Here is a 24,540-nt window from a genome sequence, read left to right as displayed (position 1 = left end):
GAACCTGGGGCCCGTTTTACAAAATAACCTACGACAAAGTCGCAAGTCTTAGATTGTATTACACAGTTATTACTTTAAGTGAATAAAGCAAAACTTTTCTGAGGCTGAATTTTCAACAATTTAAAGAAATATTTTGCATTTGGAGTGAATGACCTTACAATAAACCGGAAAATTCCAGTATGTAAAGTTTGTCGTAAGTCGTAAGTTCCTTTGTAAAACGCGCCCCTGAAATCTATATGAAATATCGTCGACTGACCAGTTTCGATGACCTTAGTGATAAACTGCTTGAATTAAATAAATAAACAATACGCCTACCTTTAAAGTACATGTGTAATTAAATTCCTTTACTTTCATCCAAAAATTCCAAATCCATTGGTACGTTGATTGAATATATTTTCGTAACAAAAACCATGTCACTTTGTTGATATAGGCTTGCCAAGAGTTTGTTACTGTAAAAACGCATATACAGGAGGAATGTGCAACTAAACGTCAATTAATAAAATAACATAGTGTAGATTTCTAGAGTTTTGGTATTAGATTCTACTTTATATTAATTTGAAGGTTTGCTTGAAAAAGTAAATGAGCACTCTTCTTGATTTTTTGCATACTCTCCTTCTAGTGGTTCATTTTCGGGAAAAAATTGAAGACGTGTTCTGTGTATGTTTGCAAACATTACGGCGAAATTGATGACGAAATCAACACCCGGAAACGACAACGCGCACACGTGAACAAAAGGTCACCGATTCTGGTCAGTCACCGAAATAGGGCAGTCGACGATATATGTAGTGCCAAATTAACATAAACTCAAATAATTGAAGATATCTTCAATTATTTGAAGATATCAATTCATTTGATTCTGAATTATTGCGCGCATCAAATTAAGGGACCGGTCAATATTTATTGTGGGGTTGGGACCGGTGCATTCCATATTTCCATTTTTTAAAAACACTATGTCCTATCTTCTAAAAATACAAAAAATGTTGCTGTCCTATATCATATGTAATTAAAAGGTCTGTGTCCTATCTAATAAATATGTATGATTAAACAACATTTTTACTTCATTTTAAAAAATATCTTGTGTTCTTCAAAGTCATCACTTAAAATTTGTCTCTCCAGTTATATATCAGCTGAGGGATTCAAGCTCCTGAGAAACCTTTGTTTACTTTGTCATGTTTGTTCGGTAATTTGTCTAAAGAAGTTACAAATCTCATTATTTTCTTATTTTTTCTTTCTAAATTGTTGTTTAAAGTGCTGCATTTTGCATATTTTTTAATTTCTGTTTTACTTAATTGTTGTCTCGTGTACTTACAAGTATTTTTCACATCTCAGTATTCTCTATGAAAGGTGAAGATAACGAAGAGTGACTATGAAACCTGTTTAGTGAGGACGTCCTCACAATGTCTAGAAGAGAATACACGGATATGTTCTTGTTATAGGAACACCTATAAAAGTTGATCTAATACTCGCTTTCGAATTGTGAAGAAAATGGTTTTGAGAGAGAGTAGTAGTGAGAACATGTCCCCACACCACTTGTCCTCACAAAGCTAATATTTTGTATCTATATCTTCCACATGCTGTGGATCACGTTTAAGGGGAGGACAGAATTTTGTCCTCATAGTGTACATGTACTTTCTGTCCCCACAACTTCTGTCAAATGATTAATCTCTCTCTCTCTCTCTCTCTCTCTCTCTCTCTCTCCTGTCCCTAATCTCCATTCAGCTCGGCTAAATAGCTGCAGAACTTTAGCTCTCTGAATATTTTTTCAGTTACAGTAGCTACAGTTCTGCAGCTACTCGGCTGAACTCACGCCTTAATTCACCGGCGAAGGATGGAATTCACTATAGGAGCGCAAGATGTGAGTGAGAAGGCATTAATTCCTCCGGGGGGTTGGGGTTGTACTGAGTTTTAAAAAAAATTATAAGGAGTAAAATGGAAAATTTAGAATGGTGAATTCGAGTAGCGTTGACACCTACAACCTGAGGTATTTCATGGGCTTGTCCTCAGAAAAATCTTAATTAGTTTACAGGAAGCATAATGGTATATGGTCTCTATAGGCGGATTGTGGGACTTGTCTCTGAAAATTTTAATTTAAGGATCAGTATTTCAAAGGTTTTTAGATTAAAGAATATGTGTATTTCAAAATGGACCGGCCCCCTCTAAGTCTGCCACTGAGAATGGGCACCCACATATTTTCTCATTATAAGAGACATGAATGGATGACCTAATCAAGTGATCTGATCGGAAACGGATGATGTTTAGAAAGAGGAAAAATATGTATTTGTTTTCAATCATACATACAGCGGTGTACTTTTCATATTTTAGGTACTGGCAGAATGGAAAGAACTTTTTTCTACTTCGCTTATGGGAGCAATCTGCTACGTCAGCGATTGACTCTACAGAATCCATCAGCTGAATTCCAAGACGTAGGAAAATTACAGGTGTGCCGTAATCATTGTATCAATGGCTGATAAATTTGTATGGTTAGACATTTTTCACCTCTGAATTTGGTCAAGTTCAAAGTAATTCACGTTTGCTGTCTTTAACAAGAGGTGCGTGAGACACCTGACTAACAAAAGGCGCGTGGGCCACGTCTCTCACCTGATTAACAAGAGGCGCGTGGGCCGTGTATCTCATCTGACTAGTTAACAAGAGGCGCGTGGGCCGTGTATCTCATCTGACTAGTTAACAAGGGGCGCGTGGGTCATGCATCTCCTCTGACTAGTTAACAAGAGGCGCGTGGGCCACGTCTCACATCTGTCTAACAAGAGGCGCGTATCTCACATCTGTCTTAACAAGAGGCGCGTGGGCCACATCTCTCACCTGACGATGACCCACAGCTGAATTCATCACAAATTCATTAATCGATTTAGTACGAAGTCAAAAGAGAAACAAAAGCCGCGCAGCGCTAATTTATTTCTAGAATGAATAATTACTGTAACAATTGATATTGACAAGTCACACGAAGGTGAAGCTACCTTAAAACCGTGTAACATGATACTGATGTAGCTTCAAACTGTGTAACATGATACTGATGTAGCTTCAAACTGTGTAACATGATACTGATGTAGCTTCAAACTGTGTAACATGATACTGATGTAGCTTCAAACTGTGTAACATGATACTGATGTAGCTTCAATTACATTTTACTTCTTTGCAATACCATCTAATATTCTGAAATTTTACAGAATTTTAGACTGATTTTCAAATCCCCTGCTGACCCACAAAAGTCGCGCTGGCGTGGGGCTGCTGCAACCATTGAACCCCACCCTGAGGGTTCAGTATGGGGAGTTATATGGCAGCTGGATGAAAGGGATAAAGCTAGTCTGGACAGGTATATATTGTACACTCTCTAAAAACAGTTACAATTCCTGCTCATACCACATTGTTACATCTTGATTCCAGGTTTATTAATCATTCAGTCAAGGTTTTATGATCTTTATGCGGTAAATTCCGGTTATCATGGTTAATCCCCCAACTAAACGAGTCTTACCTTGGTTATTAAAGGTGAAGTTTGGTAGGGATTCTGTAAGTCATATAACCACTGAAGGGATCAGATAAGATGCGTGTTGCACATGTCCAAATTAGTGTTTAAGCATCCAATCAAAGTGACACAAGTATGAAGTCACCACCAATAAAAAGGAATCAGGGAGGGAAATTAATCCTCAGACCCAAGCGGTGGGCATCTGATCCCTTTAGTGATTATATGACTCACAGAATCCCTACCAAACTTCGCTTTTAATAACCAAGGTAAGACTCGTTTAGTTGGGGGATTCTGTTAAGTCATAACACTTCCGGGATCATATGAGACGCTGAATAAAGTGAATTCTAAAATTCACTATAAGAAAACAATAAGTAGAAAACCTAAACACTTCCACCATTTATTATGCAGAAATAGTCAAACATCATTACTGAGCACATTATCAAAGTATGTTTTTTCCATCATCATATTATTACATGTCTAACACCGATTTGGACATGCACAACACACATCTCATATGATCCCCTATGTGGTATGACGTTAACGGAATTTCGAAGCACCAGGGACATTCAGAAACTTCTCATCCTTTTTCATTTTACTCACAGGAAAGAAAATTTACTTTGTTGAAACATTGATTTAGTTTATTATAAATGTGTATAACCACATTTGACTATACATTTCCTCCGAGTCAGAAAATGCAGATGTTTCTTAAAGCTTTGATTTTACGGTGGTGTACCATAAATATTGTAACTCAACTCAACCTAAATCTTGCAGATATTTTGAAAAATTCTATAGTTCACTGTACATATATTAAGGAGAATGCATATGCTCTGTGACAAATGTCATTAATTTTCAGACAAGAAGGAATATATGATGCCATAAGTGTGGACATTATAACTCCTGACAACAAGACGTACAGCGACTGTCGAACCTATGTCATGCAGAAATCCTACATCACCGACAAATTTGACAACCGGCCATCTCCACACTACAAAGATGTATTAGTGAAGGGAGCTCAGCAGAACCACATTCCTCAGACCTACATAGAATTCCTCCAGAATATAGAGGACAATGGGTATTCTGGTGTCATCCCTGTGTATAATGCTGTCATGAATTCCTGTGTATAATGCTGTCATGAATTCCTGTGTATAATGCTGTCATGAATTCCCTTTCAAGTTCATAATAGTTAGAAAAACTTTTAATTCTGTACATGCAAGGAAAAATCCAATGTCATGCTTGAGACTTTCCTGGACTTTTCAAACTATCCCCGGTATATATGGTAAATATTATGATGACAACTTATTTTTATATAAATATATATTACTAGTGTAAAACCCACTCAAAAAAAAAAAGAAAAATTCTGTATACCCATTCTGACTGCAGTGCTGTGTCAACAATATGGAATGGAGGTTGAAAACATAAATTCAGTACAATTTATAGATGTGATGTTTTTAATATCAAGACAGTTTCCAATATAAATAAATACTTTTTTTTCCAAAGAAACAAACAGTGTTCACACACACACACAAAGCATCATCTCCATTTCTCATCATTCAAATCTTTCACAAATTCTCTCTCATACAGAATCTAGTATTATCATCTCTTCCTTTCTGCAACACAATTTTTTTTTTCAAAAGCAGTAAATAACTGATAAGAATAAATGGAAAATTTGTATATAAGCTACTTTTTGATGTACAAAGATAACAATTTTTGTGCATAAAGAAATACATATTTCATACAACAAAATCATTTCCAACAACAGATTTTACAACTTCAGACAAGAAGAGCTCTCAGTTTCTCTCCATTAAACATGTATCAAATACTGCCACTGTGTGGCTTCATTACAAAGCACCCAAGCACTGTCTTTTTTGACAGCACATGCTGATTGTAGTTCCACCATTTTTAAAAGGGTTGTGAAACTAAAAGAAATATAAACAGTGCACTAACCAATGTTAGTTATAAATTTCATTGTAAGAATTTCAAACATTTTTGGTGAGGGACCAATAAACATTTATATTTCTATGCAATACACTATATATGTCCGGACGGATATCACCTTTGAATAAATACAACATTTCATAGGGTAAAAGGGACAAAGTTGCATTTCATTATACATTGTATTTGGTTGGTATTCATAAAATTGATTGCACCTGATAATCCACTGATTTCATGTGCGGATATTTTCTATTACAAAGCAATATTTGTCTGAACACATTTTAAACTTTTAAGATTCTACAAAATGTTACAAGTTTGGTGCAATGTAAAGTACAACATATGAAATCTTCACTTTTACAATACAAACACTATTTAGCACAGACTATTACAAGCAATGCCAAATTAACTGGAATATGCACATGTACCTTGCTGAAGTGCACACAGAATTCGTAATTAAACATGCACTGTGTAGAATAGATACATCAATTGTTTAAAAGCAACAATTTGAGGGGGGGGGGGGGGGGGGCTGCTTTAAAATAAAAACTTTACATAACATTGGACGGAGGTAGAGGTACAGAATTGTGAATTGGATAAACTTTGATACTGACACATGTTGGCAACATAATTTAAAATTTAAAAAGAGATCTAAAAGACTGCAAGTATCAGTGATGTGGGGCAAACGAATGTCCTGTTAATGATAAGCCTCCAGGGAAGTGCATATCGTGGTCCTCCATGTCATCGTCCTCGTCGTCTGGACCACCCTGCAGGGAGGTGACAGTGATTCCCATACTCAGGTCTACGTTACGACCTTCTTTCTCCTGATCAAAAGGATTTTTTAAATTTAAAAAAAAAATGTATCTGTAAACAATCACTGTGTAAAACTGTAAACTAGCAGAGAACGAGAGACGATGTCAACAAGAGTACCGGGAACAGTACATAATACGCCCATGACAAGCTTATGTAGGGTGTTTATTGGAGGTAGTATCAGCCATCATCAGGCTGTGAGATACTTTCTTTGCATAGTATGAATAAAAGGTCCTAGCTTAAAAATTGTGACAGGAGGTAGACAGACAAACGTGTGAAAAAAATTTCCCAAAATTTTGACCAAGTTCAACAACCTGTAAATATTTCAAATGTCAAAGAAAATTAGAAAATTGTATGCAAATCTTCAAGTTGTTTACAAAGGCTCTCACATTAAAACTGTGAGAGGAGTTCAAAGGACAAACCATGTACCTCTACTTTAAGTAACACTTCATAATAAAATGTATTTCCTCAAAACTGACTAAGCTCAACATTTTTTTTCTAGTTCAACAATTTTTAAAAAAAAATTAAGAAAATCAAAATCTTTGCCACATGCACATCTTCAATGGCCATACTAAGTACAAATATTCTACGTAAAACAAGATGGTCCTCACTTGAGAATTGTGGGAAAAGTTAGTCAAATTATGTATCCTCCATATAACATTAACTTTCAAATAAAGGGGCAAAACTCCTGCAAAAGAGGTTGAAATGGATCAAAATTGCAACATGATCTAGAGCATCTTTGCTTGCCAAGGTTTTATGATCCTAAACCCTAGGCTAGCAAAAATGGATCTAGAGTGACCTACAAAGAAGCTCAGCTTGAGATGAAAATGGAAACGGAAAACTTCGAACAGACGGATGTACAGACATCGCTGTACCATAATTGATATGTCCCGTTTAAAGACAGGCGTATAAAAAGTAATTGCAAACATCCTTAAAGTACATGTAATAATGATTGGGTATACCAAAGTAATAAAAAATCTGATTATTAAATGAACTGCTTTTATATCAATGTAATCATCTCTGTTCATTATATCTTGATAATTGTTTTACTGCATATGAATACAATTTCTGAAAGATAAGAAAATTGAACATTTGAAACTGAGAAACATTGATTGAAACTTACAGCTCTGTAGTCCAGGAACATTTCCTTGAAAGCTACAAAGTCACTAAAGGTAAGCAGCATCTCAAAGATTTCACCCTCAAGCTCATTTTTGCGTTCCCTTAAAAAAAGGACACAATTTTAAAGTGGTATACCACATTGTCATAATGGCTGACTTCCTTATAAAATATGAATGAAAATTTAAAATCAGCAATATGTGTGTATTCATTTTAAGTCTAATCACCAGTTAACGTGCTGACAGCTGGTCTGTAGATCTCAGGTTTGAGTCCAGCAGGGATTTTGAATTTTTTAAAGATAACTTTATACATGTATTACATGTAAAGCTGCATTTTTAAACTGAATAAGGTAAATTTGAAACTTTTCAATTTCAAAATATTACAGTGAAACTTCTCTAAACGGCCAGCTCTTGGACTAGAAAATACGGCCGGTGTAGAGGAGTGGCCAGTTTACAAAGAATTTTATGTTTTATCTCAATTTTCACTAAGTATGTACTGTTCACTTTGATTCAGTGATCTATAATCAATTATCGGTGGAGATCAAATTAGTCCCCTTGTACCTACCGGTAATTATTACAAGAAATATTCCTCTTACCTATAAAAACTATGTTTACATCCATCGCTTATATCATTAACAAATTTTTGAAAAGTACAGAAAAATCTATGGAAATCAAGAAAATCAATTTATCTTTTTATGATTATCATTAACAGTCATGGCTTTGTTCTTAATTAACAACCGCTTATATCCACACAACAGTATGGTGCAAAAATATGGTGTTTGACACTGTATTCATTCAATATGTTCTGAACTGTTTTTTATACTCTGTACAGAATTTGGAGGGGTTACTTGGATTGGTCAAGTGTCGCTTAACACCCTTGACAGCACAGGTAAACAATAGAAATTATAGCAGCCACAGGTGTTTTTCACACCTCCAGTTGATAATTTCCCACCTGGTCAGTAGGTCAGTCCATTTGCACACTTGGGTGATCAACACCCTCTGGCCAAAATTTTCTCATCTTTAAAAAGAGGGCAGTATTATAAGGGTAAATTACACATGTTTGTTAACACATGTACTTTAAAAAGTTTCCATGTCCGGTTTTCAGAGGTGGTCAGTTTTGTAAGACTTTCTTTGTAGGGAAATGGTAAGATTTCTGCCGGGACTTTGAAAATCGGCCGATATGCAGGGAGAACCGGTTTTCTAAGGGACCAGTTTGGGGAAGTTTCACTGTACATGTAAATTTTTTGAAAAATGTCTGATCACTTTCAGAAAGGCACATGCACATCTTCAATGTATCCATAACAACAGTACAAAGTTTGAGGAACGTCAAGTTAGAGGTGTGAGAGGAGTTGATTACACAAAGTAGATACTGTATAACAGGGACGCCCGCCCACCATTCTATAATCTGTTTGTATGTTGTGCTACCCGGCCAACTAGAAAAAAGGATTTCAAATTTATTCAGTTTAAAACAAAACAGAAAAAATATCACTCAGTTCCATTATATTTCATGTGGGCATCGCACAACTTGCAAATAATTTTTGTCTTATCGAATGTTTCTTACACTGTTTTCCCTTTTGTAAACTGGCGAGCCAAATCTCTCCCATACTCTCAGGTCCCTGACCTGCTTCAAGTCAGTTTTGTTAATTTTATGTAGTCCTTTGCTTACAGACGGCAGACAAAAGCGATCAGAAAAGCTCATTTGAGCTTTCAGCTCAGGTGAGCTAATAATAATCACAAAATACCTACATAATCACTTTGGTAAACTCTCCCATGGAAAAATTTTCTATCCTTTTGGACAATTCTTCTTCAAGATATTTTTCTATCAGCTCTATCTGTTTAAATTCAAAGAAGAACTGTTCCAGTACAACCACAACATATTTCCATCTCCAACAATTGTTTGATTTATAAACTTCTCTGGTACAATAGTAACATTCATCCATTCAGTCTCAACCTGCACTTTAAGCCAAACTTACATATTCTCTGTGTATATCTGTGTAACAGAATTTGTTTTCTTCTGTGTCCTCAAATTCAAGGTAATACTTTTCCATAAAATTATTCTGTAAAGTCTGAAATTCATCTTCTGCAAACAGAATATTAAGATGATATATTAACTTTTGTTTTGAATAAATCAGTTTTGATTATATAGCAAAATTTTCACACATACAAGTATATATATATAAATTTATAGCCATAGCATTTTCTACAAGACTTGCTGACCTGGAGCTAATACCAGGGAAAACAAATATACTGTAACAGTGCTACCTATGACAATATAAAGATTTGTTAAAATACACACTAGGACATCACACATACCCATTATATAAAATACACACTAGGACATCACACACACCCATTATATAAAATACACACTAGAACATCACACATACCCATTATATAAAATATAAAATACACACTAGGACATCACACACACCCATTATATAAAATACACACTAGGACATCACACATACCCATTATGATATCTTCAATATGACCCACAGCCTCGTCAAACTTAGTATCTATGGCATTGGAACTGTAAAACAAACCATTTAAGAAAGTTAAAATTATTCACTTTAAGTAATTACATGATTGATTTTGTATTGAATAATTTTTTCGTTTAAGGATCGGGAATACTACACCAGAGAACTTTGATATGAATGAAAAGTGGAGGATATGTACAACATTTTCAAATTGAAAACTTTCTAATTTAAATTATTTAGTCAAAAATGCAGTTTTAGTAGAAAGCAATCTGAATTTTTTTTTAGAACCCTTGCTGTGCTTGAACCTGCAATCTACAGTTCAGCAGTTGACACTCTAACCTACTGAGCTACTCAGCAATGCAATTAAATCTAAAAGAAATACACAAATATTGCTAAATTTACATTTTCATTCATGTTTGATAAGGAAGTAAACCATTAAGATGATGTAGTATATCTCCTTAATACCTGCGTTTACATCATATAAATGTATTTACCTGGAGATGGCCAAGTCCTCTTCAGCAAAAGCAAATTCCATTGCTTCTATTCCATCTGTAACATATTGGTAGCAATGATATAAACAGATGAATGTTTTAGCCCATTTTTAGTTACAAAGTGACATGTGTAGATGACCTATTACTCAGTCAGTATATTTCATATGGAGTGAGGCGGATATTTTGAAACCCCCACCAATTTTACGAGTCGTATATGAAGATTAGTCATTACTAGTGTTGAAAAATCGGAAAAATTTCATAATCAATAATCAGTCATAATCGGTATTTACACGTACAGTAGTTAAGGCCAATTCAACTGATAGATTATCATCCCCGCCCGCCCCTCAAAAATCGGCTCACCTGGAATTTTTTTATTTTGCAAAACTTGCGATTTCTGGAAAATTTTCATTTCCGACTCCAGTATTTACACTTCTTGTTTACATTTCCGGTATAGCAACGTGAAAAACCACGTGAAGAAAATAGAAATTCCTTACGTTCTTACGGGCATAAGTGAAAGGAAGGGATAAATGTTCTTCATATCTTGAAGAAGTTTGGTATCCTTCTGTGTTTGTAATTAAAGCTTAACCTGGAATTCATCTGTGAAATAAGCATAGATTGATATCCATCTGGCATTAAATGATGCACTTCTGTTGACAAAAACTTGTTTGTCATTATTTTTCTCAGAAAATAAATATTAAAAAATAAAATCCTCCCACCCGCCCCATACTTTTTGGTGACCCTGGATGATAATCTACTAATTAAGTTGAATTGGCCTAATAAATGTTAAATTATTATTTCTGGGGTTATTTCTATTTAGTTTTATGGATACACACAACATACACCCTAACTGGTGTCACTGAATTCCCACTTTTCAATGTGGAGTCCACTCTGACTCTTCCCCGCTCATGTCTCGATATAAAAGCGGGATTTTTTTTTTTATTGTTTGATTTTTTATTTGACTTTTACATTATATACATATATGTAATTTAACTACACAATAACACCATCAATATTCTTATGCAAAAGACATTTTCATATTAAAATATAAAGAAAGAGAAAGAAAGAACACATAAAACAAAGTGGAGCATGGAACACAATCTTAGGTTAAAAAAAAACCACAACTTTTTAATACACTAATACAATCATAATTTATCATAAATATTTTGCCAGTATCTCTCAAACTCCCTATACCTGCAGTTTTTCAACAACAAAAGTTTTTCAACTGTAATTCTATCAATGAAAGCGGGATTAACGGTCAGATGAATCTCGGATTAGATATTAATTAGTGTGCAGGCGACAATCGATTAAACTGAAACTGTTTTTATTTGATTTAACGCCTAATTTTACACAAAGTATTCAATGGCGTTGTACATGTATAATATAAAAATCTTTTTAAAAGAATAAACAATAATCATATACATGCAAACACACTCTACATATACTAAACTAAAAACATGTACATTAAAACTCTCTAAACAAATGTGTTTTCAATTTGGCTTTAAAAGTATGTAAAGATTTGGACTGTCTTATTTCAGCCGGTTAACTGTTCCACAGTCTCGGACCAATGATTCCGAAACTTCTATCACTGAAAGTTTTACGCCTGTTAAAAGGAACAATGTAGCAACTCTCAGAAGATTGAGCGGAGCACAACTTTTTATTTGGTACCTATTTCGTTAAAAGTTCTGTTAAATATAATGGCGCTTCGCCCACATGACACTTATACATGAAGGTCAATAATTTAAATGATATTCTAGAATCGATAGGTAACCAATGTAGGTCAATGAGAGTATCCCTAGAGCTGTCAAATTTCTTATGATTTAATATCAGTTTGGATTCTTTGCATTTTACATATTTCAGTTTGTGCTATGCAATATAAAATCACATTACAATAGTCCAAATGAGAAATTACTAAAGATAAAACCAAAATTTCTGTAGCTTCCTTTGTCAAATATTTGCGAATACTTTTAATCCTAAGATAATTGATCATAGCTGTTCGGCATTTCCCTTTTATATGTTCCTTAAAATTGAGATTTTCATCCAAATATGCACCTAAGTATCTTATATAATGTTCTGGTTCAATTTCATCACCATTAATGTTAAAACTTTTGTGCTACATTTACCCAGTTGCCTCCTGCTGCCAAAAAAAATGAATTCGGTCTTTGATTAGTGATGGGCAATCAGGAAAAAAATTATTAATCGATGATCGGATTAATTGGATGCACCTTTTCGACTGATTAATCGAAAAATAATCGAATTTTATTCATTTAAAATTTATGGCATAAATATATTAAATTTACTTTATTTTTTACCCTAAATATTAAGTTAATTAGAATAAAATCATTTGATTGATTGTATCTTGTTTAACGTCTCTCTCGGGAATTTTTCACTCATATGGAGACGTCTAAACTCATTAGACATTTAAAGTTAATAATCCCATACTTTCGATTTTGTTTTCCCGGAATAGGGATAGATCTCTCGACTTTTGTTGTTGTTCTTATGGGATCCGGTATAGAATAGAGCCTCAATACCCCTTGCTTGTTGTATTAAGAGGCAAAATCCGAGGCCCCGGGCCGTGTCACAGCAGGTGTGGCTCGATAAAGATCCCTCCCTGCTCAAAGACTGTAGGCGCCGAGCATAGGCCTAAATTTTGCAGCCCTTCACTGGCAATGGTGATGTCTCCATATGAGTGAAAGATTCTCAAGAGGGACATTAAAACAATATTCAATTTTATCGGATGATTCAGCTTCGTCAGCCATTTTGGATTTTAGTTAAGTCGCGGCAGGAATATTTGTATTATTTTTTAAAAAAATTACTGATGTCGGCGATTTTCGATTTTCAAAATGGCAATCAATTATTCACATCGTTTCAGTTATAGTGACCGACATTCGAAAGTCGGCGATAATCGGTACATCACTATCTTTGATGTGTTCATTTTCAGTTTATTTGCATTCATCCAATCGTTATTGATTTCAGCACATTTTTCAAGTTCTCAGATGGCTTTGGTTTCGTTGTGAATGGAGGTAGGGTCAAACCGTTTATTTGCAGTATGATCATCCGCAAATCCATAGACTGAAAATGTCGGAGGAATAACGTCGAACAATGTACCCGCATACGTAAGGTACAACCATGGACCTAAGCAGCTCCCCTGCGGAACATCACATTGTAACTGACGCAGTGATGATGACGTAGAATTAATGCACATTCGGCAACTACGCGGCCATACGTATGAATCGACCCAAGTCAAAGCCGAGTCAGTAACACCGTATTGTTTTTTGAGCACATCAATAAGTATTTGAGGATCCACTGTATCAAACGCGGCACTGAGATCGATCGCTATGAGAGCCGTAACTTTCCGTTTCTCCATTGCATCGAACAAGTCATTCACGAGTCTCAACAGAGCGGATTCGCAAGAATAAAAACGGCGATATGCAGACTGGTTTTTTGGAAGGAGTTCATGGTCGTTAACATGCTGGTTTAGTCTGTAGAGCGCGGCTTTTTCAATAAGTTTTGACAGAAACGGCAAATTACTAACTGGTCTATAGTTCGCATATTCCAGTTCAAGACCCATCTTCTTTAACAAAGGCCTAACGATAGCTTGTTTCCATGTTGATGGGAAAACACCCTGCCTCAGTGATAAATTCACAAGTTTAATTATAGGTGGTAACAATTCCTGTAAATGCGATTTTAGAACACTGGTTGGTAAAATGTCCCATTCGCATGATTTCATATGTAGTTCACCAATCAGTTTCTTTATTTCGCAGTGTTTTCCATTCATTTCATTTGAACAGGCCCATTTAGAATTGTAACAGGCCGGGGGAGGGGGGTATGGGGATTCCCCCCATGAAATTTTGGAAAATTAGACGCAAAATCCTGCATTCTGAGGCATTTCAGGGGGCAAAATGACCCTTGTTCATATGCCACTTTTTAACCTACATTTTTAAATATATACCAAAGGGTTGAACATTTTTACTTCGGACAAGTTAGTCACAGTGGTGTTAAATACACACCTTTCCGATGTTTTGACTGGAAGAAATCATGTAAGGGCTATTCCAGAAATAAATACATGAGGGGGGGGGGGGGGGGGTCGGGAGGCACCTTTTGTATATACCAAGCACCCATAAAAAAAAATAAAAAATTACCCCATGACCCATCAAATTGATAAACTCATTTTACAATGACCCATCTAAAAAAAAAAAACTAACCAGACCCACTACAAAAATATTTTTAAAAATGAAAACGGTACAAATCTCGCGAGGTTTTCGGGACAAACATTCTAGTCAATGACGCGGTAATGCCTGTGCGACATTGTATCACAGTAGTTCTGAAGAAACGATGTCACATCAACAATCAAAGGCATCTATGGCGGGAATGTTGGAAAGATCAGGAGTCCAAACGATCCACGAATCGTTCGTCTTCTAATGGAGCCCGCGCCCGGAGGCCTCTATATCACCATCACACTGACTGATAAATATAACGCATCGGTACCCTCGTATAAATCAACTAACGTTTGCCTATTTTTATTAGAAAACGGAATACCTATTGGTTTCAAAATATTCCCAAAATCGATGCACTGTAAACTGTAATAATCTACAGAACAGAGTTCGCCGCCATCACGTCCAAAGGGACCCTACTAAACGCGCCTCTAATTTGAAGAGTGTCGTAATGGAAAGTTATGCGCTGCAAAGAGCGACAACTCTAATAGTTCTTTGTTACTTTCGAAAGCAGCATTTCGAAAGCACGTTTTCAATTTTCCCTCCGACGTTTTGTAACCAGCACGACAAGAGCGACAATAAAAATATTCTGAAAACTCAACACCCACGTGGCACAAAATAAAACAATAGAAACTACCCACTACCCATAATAAATATTTTTTTAACAGTCCAACCACGGACCAAATAAAATATGAAAAAATATGACCACCCACACAAAAAAAAATTCATTTGCCGCCCGACCCCCCCATTTGATCATTTCTGGAACAGCCCTAATGTATTCGTTCGCCACTTCATTATTTTTCACTGCCATGTGCTTCTCACGCGCAAGGTGAGAGTTTAAAATATCGTCCAATCAAAATCGCCGTTTCAAAAAGCTCTCGATAAAAACATAAACAAGGAAGAAATATGAAAGATATTTATAGTCAACCAATTGCTTCCGCATACTTTCTTTGCAAAGATTGATCGTGTAAATCAACATCACTGAAATTGACAACATATTATTTTTTGATTTTTTTTTATATTTGAACCGGCCAGAAAATCGTTTGAAACGGTCAATTTGGCCGGCGGCCGGTTCTTAGGGAAAACACTGATTTCGTCATCCGATAGTTCCCGAAAAGGATCGAGTGGTGGCACATCTTTAGTAAGAGGTTCAAAATTACTGAAATCTTTGAAATCGATTATCGGAATTGAAGAGCTTAAAACGATCGAAAATCGATTGTCAGCGACAATCGTTTCATCACTAGTCATTACACACAGTACACACTAATTCCCTTCCATGTCTTTTTAGGCCTATATAATGCACCAGTACTCATCACTGCATTTTTTCCCCATTCAAGCCACTTTTGATGAAATGGCTTGTGATATCATGTCTTTGTCAGAAATATCAAAATTTAAATTTCATAAATGCTTATTTTAATTGAAATATCATGATTTTGTTGGAAATAATTCAAAAACACAGGGACATTTCCTGAAACTTGGGAGAAATGTCATTGTTTCTTTAAGTTTTAGTTCGGTATGCATACTTTGACTAATACAGCAGAAAAAAAAACATTTCACTGTATAGATTGATCCTATCAATTCATCAAATTCAGTATACTTTTAGATTAGTATAATTTTAGTTCATAATTTCAATATTAAATCATTATAACTGTAAACATTGAACTACATGATATCAGAATATGAGTTGAATTATTTTGACTACTGACATGTTTTAAATCATAAATATGTTCATGTTATTAAAACGTTAAATTGCAATGTTTAATTATGAAATCATACTTACAAACACAGACACTCATTCTTAATCTCTAGATGTTCTAGTTTTTCTATTTCAAATAGGCCTAACCCTTCAATCCTCGAGGATAATTACTAACTAGATCTCTATTGTTGACCTTCGCGACTAGTCTTGTTTGAACAAGCTTTCTGAAGTGTTTCACGCGCGTACAGTGTGTGTTTACAACTCCAACAAAGGGAGAATACTGGAATATCAATATAAGCATGATTTCTATTTTACATGTTTTACCAAAATAAATTAACCATTAGATGTTTATGTACCTCACATAAATACACACTGGTGGTATTATATTTTTAAGAAAGTAACAATATTGAATATCATATTATTATACACATGATTTAAAACGAATGTAAACATGAAATAAATTCTAATATTTCGTTGAGATTATTTGGATGTTCTCGAAATGATATGACTGTGTAAAAGTTCTGACAGTTCGTAAAATAAATATCTGCGTTAAAAAAACCAAAGTTTCAATGGAAAAGAAAATGTTACATACCCGGTTTTTCGTCTCCAGCATTATCTGCATTGGACGCCATGCTGGCATTTCACCGGAAGAAAATTAACTAGTATTATTCAGAACAAGTTCGATTGTTTCCCGGATAAATGTTCATCCATGTATCCTTCAAGTCTTTAAAGACCCATCTCATGACCGTACGGTCAGTGAAAATGTAGGCGGAGCCTAATCTAAACAGATGTTATTTACCTGGAGTGGCCAGGGTCTACCAAGGTGTTAATTGCTATATCCCATGGCACTCAAAGAAATACACAGAGACAGAACATGGCAGAAATCTACCTGTCCATGCTTTTTTATAGTTTTGATATACTCAGGGACCTCTGCAGAGTTTCTGTGGTCATAGTGTTTGAATAATGGTTGTATTCCTAAGGGTAGCTGACACATTCTACACCCACCCCTCTTTCTCTCTCTCTGTCATTGACTCAATGAATAATTTCTGTTATAAATATAGAGGTATCATAAATTGATGACATAAATTATTTCAATAGGTTACAAGTTTTAAAACTTATTGTGCAAATTATTGTTTGATTTCTGATTGTGTAATTTATAATACATGTACAGGTATATAGAGGGGGGAAATTACAATTATATTGAAATTGCATTGTTCAGGGGCCTTTTTAAAAACAATTGAATTACAAGAAAATAGCAGATGTGGACAGGTCATTGCTATCAAAACTCAGGTATACTGGGCTTCCTCAAGATCTAAAGAATGCCTGTAGATACTGGCTGTTATTGTTATCAAAACATCTCTCTGGGGTAGCCCCAGACCACATTGTCTGCAGATGTCACTCCACCTGAGATCTATTGTTAAATGTTTGATTGGCAGGCAGCTTACAATTTGGGGGTGTCAACTTAAAATTGGGTCTAAGCAAATTGTTCTTAGGATTTTATTAATCGTTGTTTTGAAAATGCAACGGACCAGACCGGGATTCGAACCCGGGTCCCCTAAATCTCTAGTCAGGTGCTCTACCAACTGAGCTATCTGGCCACCGGCGATCGGAACCGGCTGACCGCTACACATGAATATTTTTTCTCCTCAATGAAGATGGGCGAAGAAGTCGGAACACCACATGACAGAGAGAGGGAGAGTCCCGGCATGCATCAAATTGACTAAAAACGCCCCTTTAATTAGTTCCACACTCCTGTGACATCATTGGATTTTGCAAAATCAATGATTTAATGACAGGAAGATAAACTTTGTTGGAATCTTTTTCAATAGTTATTGTAAAAAATCTTGTTAGCCATAAAATATGCCAAAAGTCTTAGTTATATTTGAATAGTCAATGATATGTTTCAAAATATTGAATCCAAGGACAATAACTCTGTTCTCATTAAATTATTTATGAAGTCCATAATGCAATAGATTTCCTTTATTTTTGACAAACATTTTACCAAGGTGATAAGGAATCATCATCTGTGTCTTTTCATGAAATTACATAAAATTTTAATCCCAAATGATTTTAAATAGCTCAGCTGTATGGTGCCATACTTCAGTTTTTGATGGGGGTATACATAATCTGGAAGCTATAGATTTGAAATTATTAAGGAAGGTATGGATTTTTTCCCATGAATAACTATAACAGATGTAACTCTACTAATATAAACAGAAAAAATGACATGTAAACCATGCTATAAGGAAAGTGCGTCCACATTTGTTTGTTTTTTAACATTTTGGAGAATAACGCTAATTCAATAATTTTGCACATATTATTCTAAAACTTGATGAACATATTGAAAATGACATGTGTTTTAGTTATTGACATGTTTCCCGATAAATAAATGCAATTCAAAAAATATTTTGTTGTTTTTATATTAAAATAAAAACAAATAACTGTTTCCAATGAATTTCATAAAAATCTACATAGGGGTACATGACTTTAGTGGTGTATGTAATGAAAATTAATAATTTATGGAAATCCTTAACTGTTTTGCCTTTTTTCATTACTCTGAATGTTAATTTATTGATTCCAAACCAAAAAATGCTACCTAAACCCTCAAAATCCAGGACTAAGGACCCACCTTAAAATATTCTAAATCATACGGTGGAAGGGTAGGGCCACAATTCTGTATAGAGAAACAATAAAAGCTGTAACTGGAGGCATTTGTTCAACTATCCAATTATGCATCAATTAACTCCTATCAGTATATATAACTGATATAATCCCTAAGATCTGAAGAAAAATTCAGCAAAATAAACAAAGGAATATTGTTTGAGAGCATACCTACAATGAGCGTTTCGTATAAACCGCCATTGCGTCGTATACGGACATGGGAACGATGATTGCCGAACATACTCGAGTTGCTGAGACCGACGTCAAATACAAATATGGAAACTGACGTGAGTAACTACACGTTCTGTTTGTTTAAAATATTACATCGTTTCATGAATGGCAAGAAGTACTAAGTGTAAGAAAGTAATAAGTACGCATGTGTGCAACTAAAATGAAATTTTGATAGTGAATTTTCTATAAAATTGGCATGTTAAATTGTTTACAAATCAGACACGTGCTCAGTGCCTCTCTTTCGCCCCCCCCCCCCCCCCCCCCCCCCCGAATTGGTGACCTCCGAAGTCAATGCACATCGGAGATTACGAATAGGAATTACTGACAGGATGACAATGATTCATGAATCGGCATTTTTGCTGATTTGACGGGTTTATTGCTTCATATTCACTCTGATTCTATTAAGTTGTAAGTTTCTAATCACAAATATGTTCAATATTTGTTCTTTTATTTTTCAATATATTTACCGTCAGTTACAGCTTGTATTGCTTTAAAATCTCACAAGAACCATCGGGCCAGAGAAGTTAATTTACATTTATATGAATGTTTCCAGACATAGTGCAGAATAAAGTTTGTAAAAATCATGCCCCCTGGGATAGGTTTAGGCCCAGTCTGACTAAATCCAGCCCCTACTAATTCTGAAGTGAATTAGTAGGAGCCCCTACTAATTCTGAAGTGAATTAGTAGGAGCCCCTACTAATTCTGAAGTGAATTAGCAGGGGTTGGCTTTAGTCAGACAAGCTTTTAACTTTGCTTCACGCCATAATAACTTGTTGTATCATAATAAACCTTCCTTTATGAAGAGCACAAAATTATGGGCAGTAACTCTTCTTTGAATAACATTTTTCCAAATATAATAAGTAAAACAAGGAAATGTATCAATAATTCACTATTCTGATTAATTAAACAAATGTAAGTAAGTAATTTATTTCCAATTTTCGGCCCAGAGGGCATACAAAGTTCATATACATAAATCATAAAAGAGTGATTATCCAAAAGATAGATGAAAAATAAAATTTACAAGTTAATGATATGATATACTGTGCATAGTCAATAGGAATCACTTAATGTACATAAGTTAAATCAAATTAGAATACAAAATTAATGTGCCCCCCCCCCCCCCCAACATGAAAAGTAAAGCAGAAGTCCGTTATAGGCCTAGTGATAATAGGTGCGTTCAGGGTTTACCAGATTGCGAGCCCGACGGCAGGTTTGGTCACCAACAACTGCAAATGGGTATTAATGGTAGCAGTTGGCTACCAACGTTCGCCATCGGTATACTTTCGGTTTAAAATAAGGTCATCAAAAGATGGTAATTCGGTAGGTGATGTCATCATTATTAAAGTTCAATATGGCGGGTCTAGAGAAATCATTAATGATTAAGATAAACTTTTCTTATTTTAAGATTTCGAAAAGGCCATTTCGAATTATTTTTGAACTAAAAGAAGACAAGGCAACTGTCTTGGAATACCTTAGTAATGTCGAAGTATTAAGGAGGGGCCGGGCCCATGTGTGAAACAAGTGCCCGTGAACCTGCCACATCATCATGCACATCAAATACCACTGGACCCACTTACTAGCAGTAAGAATGAAAATGACTCCAAATATTCTCTAAATTTTGCCAAACCTACAACAAATAACAACGAACCCAGTACTAGCAGCAACAATAAAGGTGCACCACTATGGAGCGCCAAATTAACATAAACTCAAATCATTGAAGATATCTTCAATTATTTGAAGATATCATCATTTCATTTGATGCGCGCAACAATTTAATTAAAGATCTCTTCAAATAATTAATGGTATCTTCAATTCTGAATTATTGCGCGCATTAAATGAATTGATGATAGCATTAATTCTTCTGCTGAATTGATGCACGCTTTAATTGAATTAATGATCTCTTCAAATGAATTAATGATATCAACAATTGAATTGATGCGCGCTACAATTCAATTGAAGAGAGCAATAATTGATATAATGCGCGCATTAAATCAATTGATGAGAGCAATAATTGAATTGATGCGCGCATTAATTCATTTGATGAGAGCAATAATGGATTTAATGCGCGCATTAATTCAATTATTGCTCTCTTCAATTGAATTAATGATATCTTTAATTCATTTGAAGAGAGCAATAATTCTTTTAGAGAGAGCAACTAAATAATTAAAGATATCTTCAATTCAACATATCCACAATTGAATTAATGATCTCTTTAATTGAATTGTTGCTCTTTTTAAAAGAATTGATGCGCGCATAATTTCTTATACAAAAGCATTGTAAATAATTAAAGATATTTTCAATTGAATTAAAGAGATCATCAAATTATTTATACCGAGCTCTAAATCAATTATTGCGAGCAATATTTCTACGAAATTAATGCTCTCATCAATTGAATTGAAGAGAGCAATAATTGAATTAATTCGCGCATCAAATCTATTATTGCTCTCATTAATTCAATTGATGCTCTCATCAATTGAATTGAAGAGAGCAATAATTGAATTAATGCGCGCATTAAATCAATTATTGCTCTCATTAATTCAATTGATGCGCGCATTAATTCAATTGATGAGAGCAATAATTGAATTGAAGCGCGCATTAATTCATTTGATGAGAGCAATAATTGATTTAATGCGCGCATTAATTCAGTTAAAGAGAGCAATAATTGAATTGATGATATCTTCAAATAATTGAAGATATTTTCAATTATATTTGAGTTTATGGTAATTTGGCGCTCCATACACCACAGTACTCTCCAAATGGTTGGATCGAAGATAACGATGACACAGAAAAGAAAGGAAGACTAGAGTGGGGGTATATACCAATCAAGAAAGCTTCTTTCCATCTACAAGAAGAATGCAGATCTACTACAGACTAGTGGAAACAAAAAGACAGTATGGGATGGGATTGCTACTTCTCTCCGCGAAGAGACAGGGAACAATTTTAACTATTACAGGAGAACAGGCAAGGGAGAGCCGTTCTGCACACTGAAAAGGGGATTGTAGAGGACTCCAACAAAACAGGAAACAAAAGACCAAAGCCTTTCCCACTAGAAAATGAAATGGCAGAAAATCTTACTAAAGTCCTACAGCAGCCAGAGGTTCGCAGAATTTAGACGAGGAAGGGGAAGATAACTCTAACAACACCCCCAGAAAGAATAAGAATTTTAAGCAAGACAGAAGAATTTAGAGATATTCTGACAGAAAGGGATGAAAAATTCATGAACACGCTACGAGAAATGCAAGAGGCCCAAAATGCAATCTTGAACAAGTTAATTGATAAACTGTCATAAATTTCTTAATAATGTATGATTCTTTCGTTTTGTTTTCAGTGACATGTTTTTGCTGTGTGACATAAAAGAAATATGTCCCTTTTACAAATCATTTATGCATGTACAACTCATTCAAGTCAAATCATTTATACATGTATGCATGTACAACTCACTCAAGTGTATTTTTTAAACTTTATTTTTTGTGAAATTTTCTTGTACATATACAGGTATGCACATTAAATTTCGGGGGGGGGGGGGGGTCAAGTTTGCACTTGCAGTTGAAACAGATATCAAATGGCTTTCACTTTCACGAAGGCTTAATTTATTTGCACAAGATGCCGCATGCTATCATTTCGAAGTCGAACACCGTTCATTTGGAAGTCATTTGGTCTATAGTCTGCATTATCGCATACATTATTATCAGCTCCATCGATATCATTTCCGATATCCAACTGATCAAATTAATTGTCCCTCATTCATCTTGATACAGATGATCATGTTGTGTAATACACAAGCTGAGAGAATTGTGTTGATAATCAGTTTTATGTCAGAAGCATCAAATCGAAGCAGTCGTCGAAATCGGACTGTTAGAAGACCAAACCTGCTTTCAATCACCTGTCTCGACTTACTGTGACACACATTGAAGAGGCGTTGGTCTCGGGATAAGTTACCATAATCTTTAAATGGTGTCACGAGTAAGAGTTCCTAGTAAATAACACCCTTGGGGAAACAAACCAGCTGATCTGAGCACTGAGACATCGTGGGTACTCCCTGGATTACCAGTCCATACATATGTAAATGAGATTTGCATCACATGTTGCTATAACAGAACAACTGAATTAAACTTTTTTTCGGTAATAGTAAGCGTTAGTATTTTCCTTAGGCCAGTTAGGGGCCTTGATAGGAATGTGCGATCCGTCCACTGCACATAAGGAACTGCATGATCCACGATCTCCCCCAAATTTTTCTTTTTCACTTTTAATGATCAAAATCTATTGTTTAAAGAGTTCACATAAGAATTAAGGTTATACATTATCACAGCTCATTTCTTACTGACACTCTATGTATCCACTGTACCCCTGGTTATATAGAGCTATGGAGGTGTGGGCATGGGACCATTGACCCATCAGCTGCATCCTACTGAATGTAACCACTGTACCCTAGGTTACATATACAGTCACCTATCATGTGTACTTTCATTTTCCATATGAGTTGTACTGTACCCTACTACCCTTTCTGTAACTTTCTAGTATAAACATATACAGCATGTAACCTAGGGTACAAAAGTATCACCTCAAAACGGAGTCCTTATGCTTTGCCATATATGATTTTTGGGGTAAATGTGTCATCTAAAAGTTAAAATTTTTGACTATGCAAAATTAAGATGCTTTATATTACAAAATCAATATTTCACTTGTTTGTTTGTATACATAAAAAGACTCGAGTCTTTGTTTACATAACACAGATTTAAGGCTAAAATATTGCTTTTATTCTTGCATTCAGAAGATCAAAATTTTGGCTGTCCATATTAAATGAGTTATATTTCTAATGTTTACCATCAGAAATGAAAAATATTTTTATCAAAAATCGTGAACCTGAATCCCGAGATATCTCCAAAAGCATTACAAGTTTCCTGAATTTTTACGCCATGTCTCAGGCCACTGTATAATAGATGGCATTATATCATCCACCAATGTCGTAGCAACTCTTGTTATGCTCAAGTGAAAGCAACATTTTCCAACATCAAACCTATCAGCCATTGACCGAAAACTCTCCAGATTACCTAATTAATGATTTTAAAAAAAGAATGTACATGTATTTCATAATATGTCATTTTGCTGATGGAAAGAAATGTTCATTTAAAAGCATGATCAAAGGCAATTAAAGAACTTACCTATGTACCATAGGAACATAAGAGAGTCCCTGACTGGATCTGCTTCTGGCCCGCGCTGTTTGTTGTAGGATTTGCAATTTATTTTCATGGATAAATAGTCAAATGATTTCCTGGTAAGCCTAAAATGACGTCTAAATTCACCTGGCATATATCTAGGAATGGCATATGTTTATAATTATAGCTCTCTATCCTAGTGACATCCTCTCTTTGTTGTAGGAAAAAGTTTGAAAGTAATCTTGAAGGGCTACTACTTGGCAATTCTGATTAATCTGTGTTTGC

At 35.1% G+C, this 24,540-nt stretch overlaps 2 protein-coding genes across 3 annotated transcripts; one reads left to right on the top strand and one right to left on the bottom strand.

Moving 5' to 3' along the window:
• The first annotated feature begins 626 nt into the window (after window positions 1-626).
• LOC125648878 (gamma-glutamylcyclotransferase-like) lies at window positions 627-4,915 on the top strand. The gene is made up of 4 exons (XM_048875905.2): window positions 627-748; window positions 2,323-2,438; window positions 3,186-3,331; window positions 4,335-4,915. Exons 2-4 carry the CDS (start codon window positions 2,334-2,336, stop codon window positions 4,603-4,605), a joined length of 522 nt encoding a protein of 173 aa, XP_048731862.2. The 5' UTR covers window positions 627-748; window positions 2,323-2,333; the 3' UTR covers window positions 4,606-4,915.
• On the bottom strand, window positions 4,912-17,062 carry LOC125648861 (ADP-ribosylation factor-like protein 2-binding protein). 2 transcript variants are annotated; one of them, XM_048875883.2, is made up of 7 exons: window positions 16,800-17,062; window positions 10,304-10,358; window positions 9,801-9,862; window positions 9,306-9,412; window positions 9,079-9,164; window positions 7,341-7,437; window positions 4,912-6,231 (listed from the first exon to the last, which is right to left on the bottom strand). In XM_048875883.2, exons 1-7 carry the CDS (start codon window positions 16,837-16,839, stop codon window positions 6,076-6,078), a joined length of 603 nt encoding a protein of 200 aa, XP_048731840.1. In that variant the 5' UTR covers window positions 16,840-17,062; the 3' UTR covers window positions 4,912-6,075. The 2 variants fall into 2 exon arrangements, with proteins under 2 accessions (XP_048731840.1, XP_048731850.1); XM_048875893.2 differs by lacking the exon at window positions 16,800-17,062 and adding an exon at window positions 16,292-16,451.
• Between the last annotated feature and the right edge of the window lie 7,478 nt (window positions 17,063-24,540).

The sequence above is a fragment of the Ostrea edulis genome, chromosome 1, assembly GCF_947568905.1.
Source record: "Ostrea edulis chromosome 1, xbOstEdul1.1, whole genome shotgun sequence".
NCBI classification, from domain to species: Eukaryota; Metazoa; Mollusca; class Bivalvia; order Ostreida; family Ostreidae; genus Ostrea; species Ostrea edulis.
Note: the sequence above shows the minus strand (reverse complement) of the source record. Positions and strands in the feature narration are given on the sequence as shown.

Coding starts and splice junctions, on each gene's coding strand:
- LOC125648878 (XM_048875905.2), top strand. CDS start 2,334: ATGGAAAGAACTTTTTTCTACTTCGCTTATGGGAGCAATCTGCTACGT. Junction 2,439..3,185: donor AAGACGTAGGAAAATTACAG/GTGTGCCGTAAT, acceptor GAAATTTTACAG/AATTTTAGACTGATTTTCAA. Junction 3,332..4,334: donor GATAAAGCTAGTCTGGACAG/GTATATATTGTA, acceptor ATTAATTTTCAG/ACAAGAAGGAATATATGATG.
- LOC125648861 (XM_048875883.2), bottom strand. CDS start 16,839: ATGGCGTCCAATGCAGATAATGCTGGAGACGAAAAACCGG. Junction 9,863..10,303: donor GAGGACTTGGCCATCTCCAG/GTAAATACATTT, acceptor TTTGTTTTACAG/TTCCAATGCCATAGATACTA. Junction 7,438..9,078: donor GAGTTTACCAAAGTGATTAT/GTAGGTATTTTG, acceptor CCTTTTTTTAAG/GGAACGCAAAAATGAGCTTG.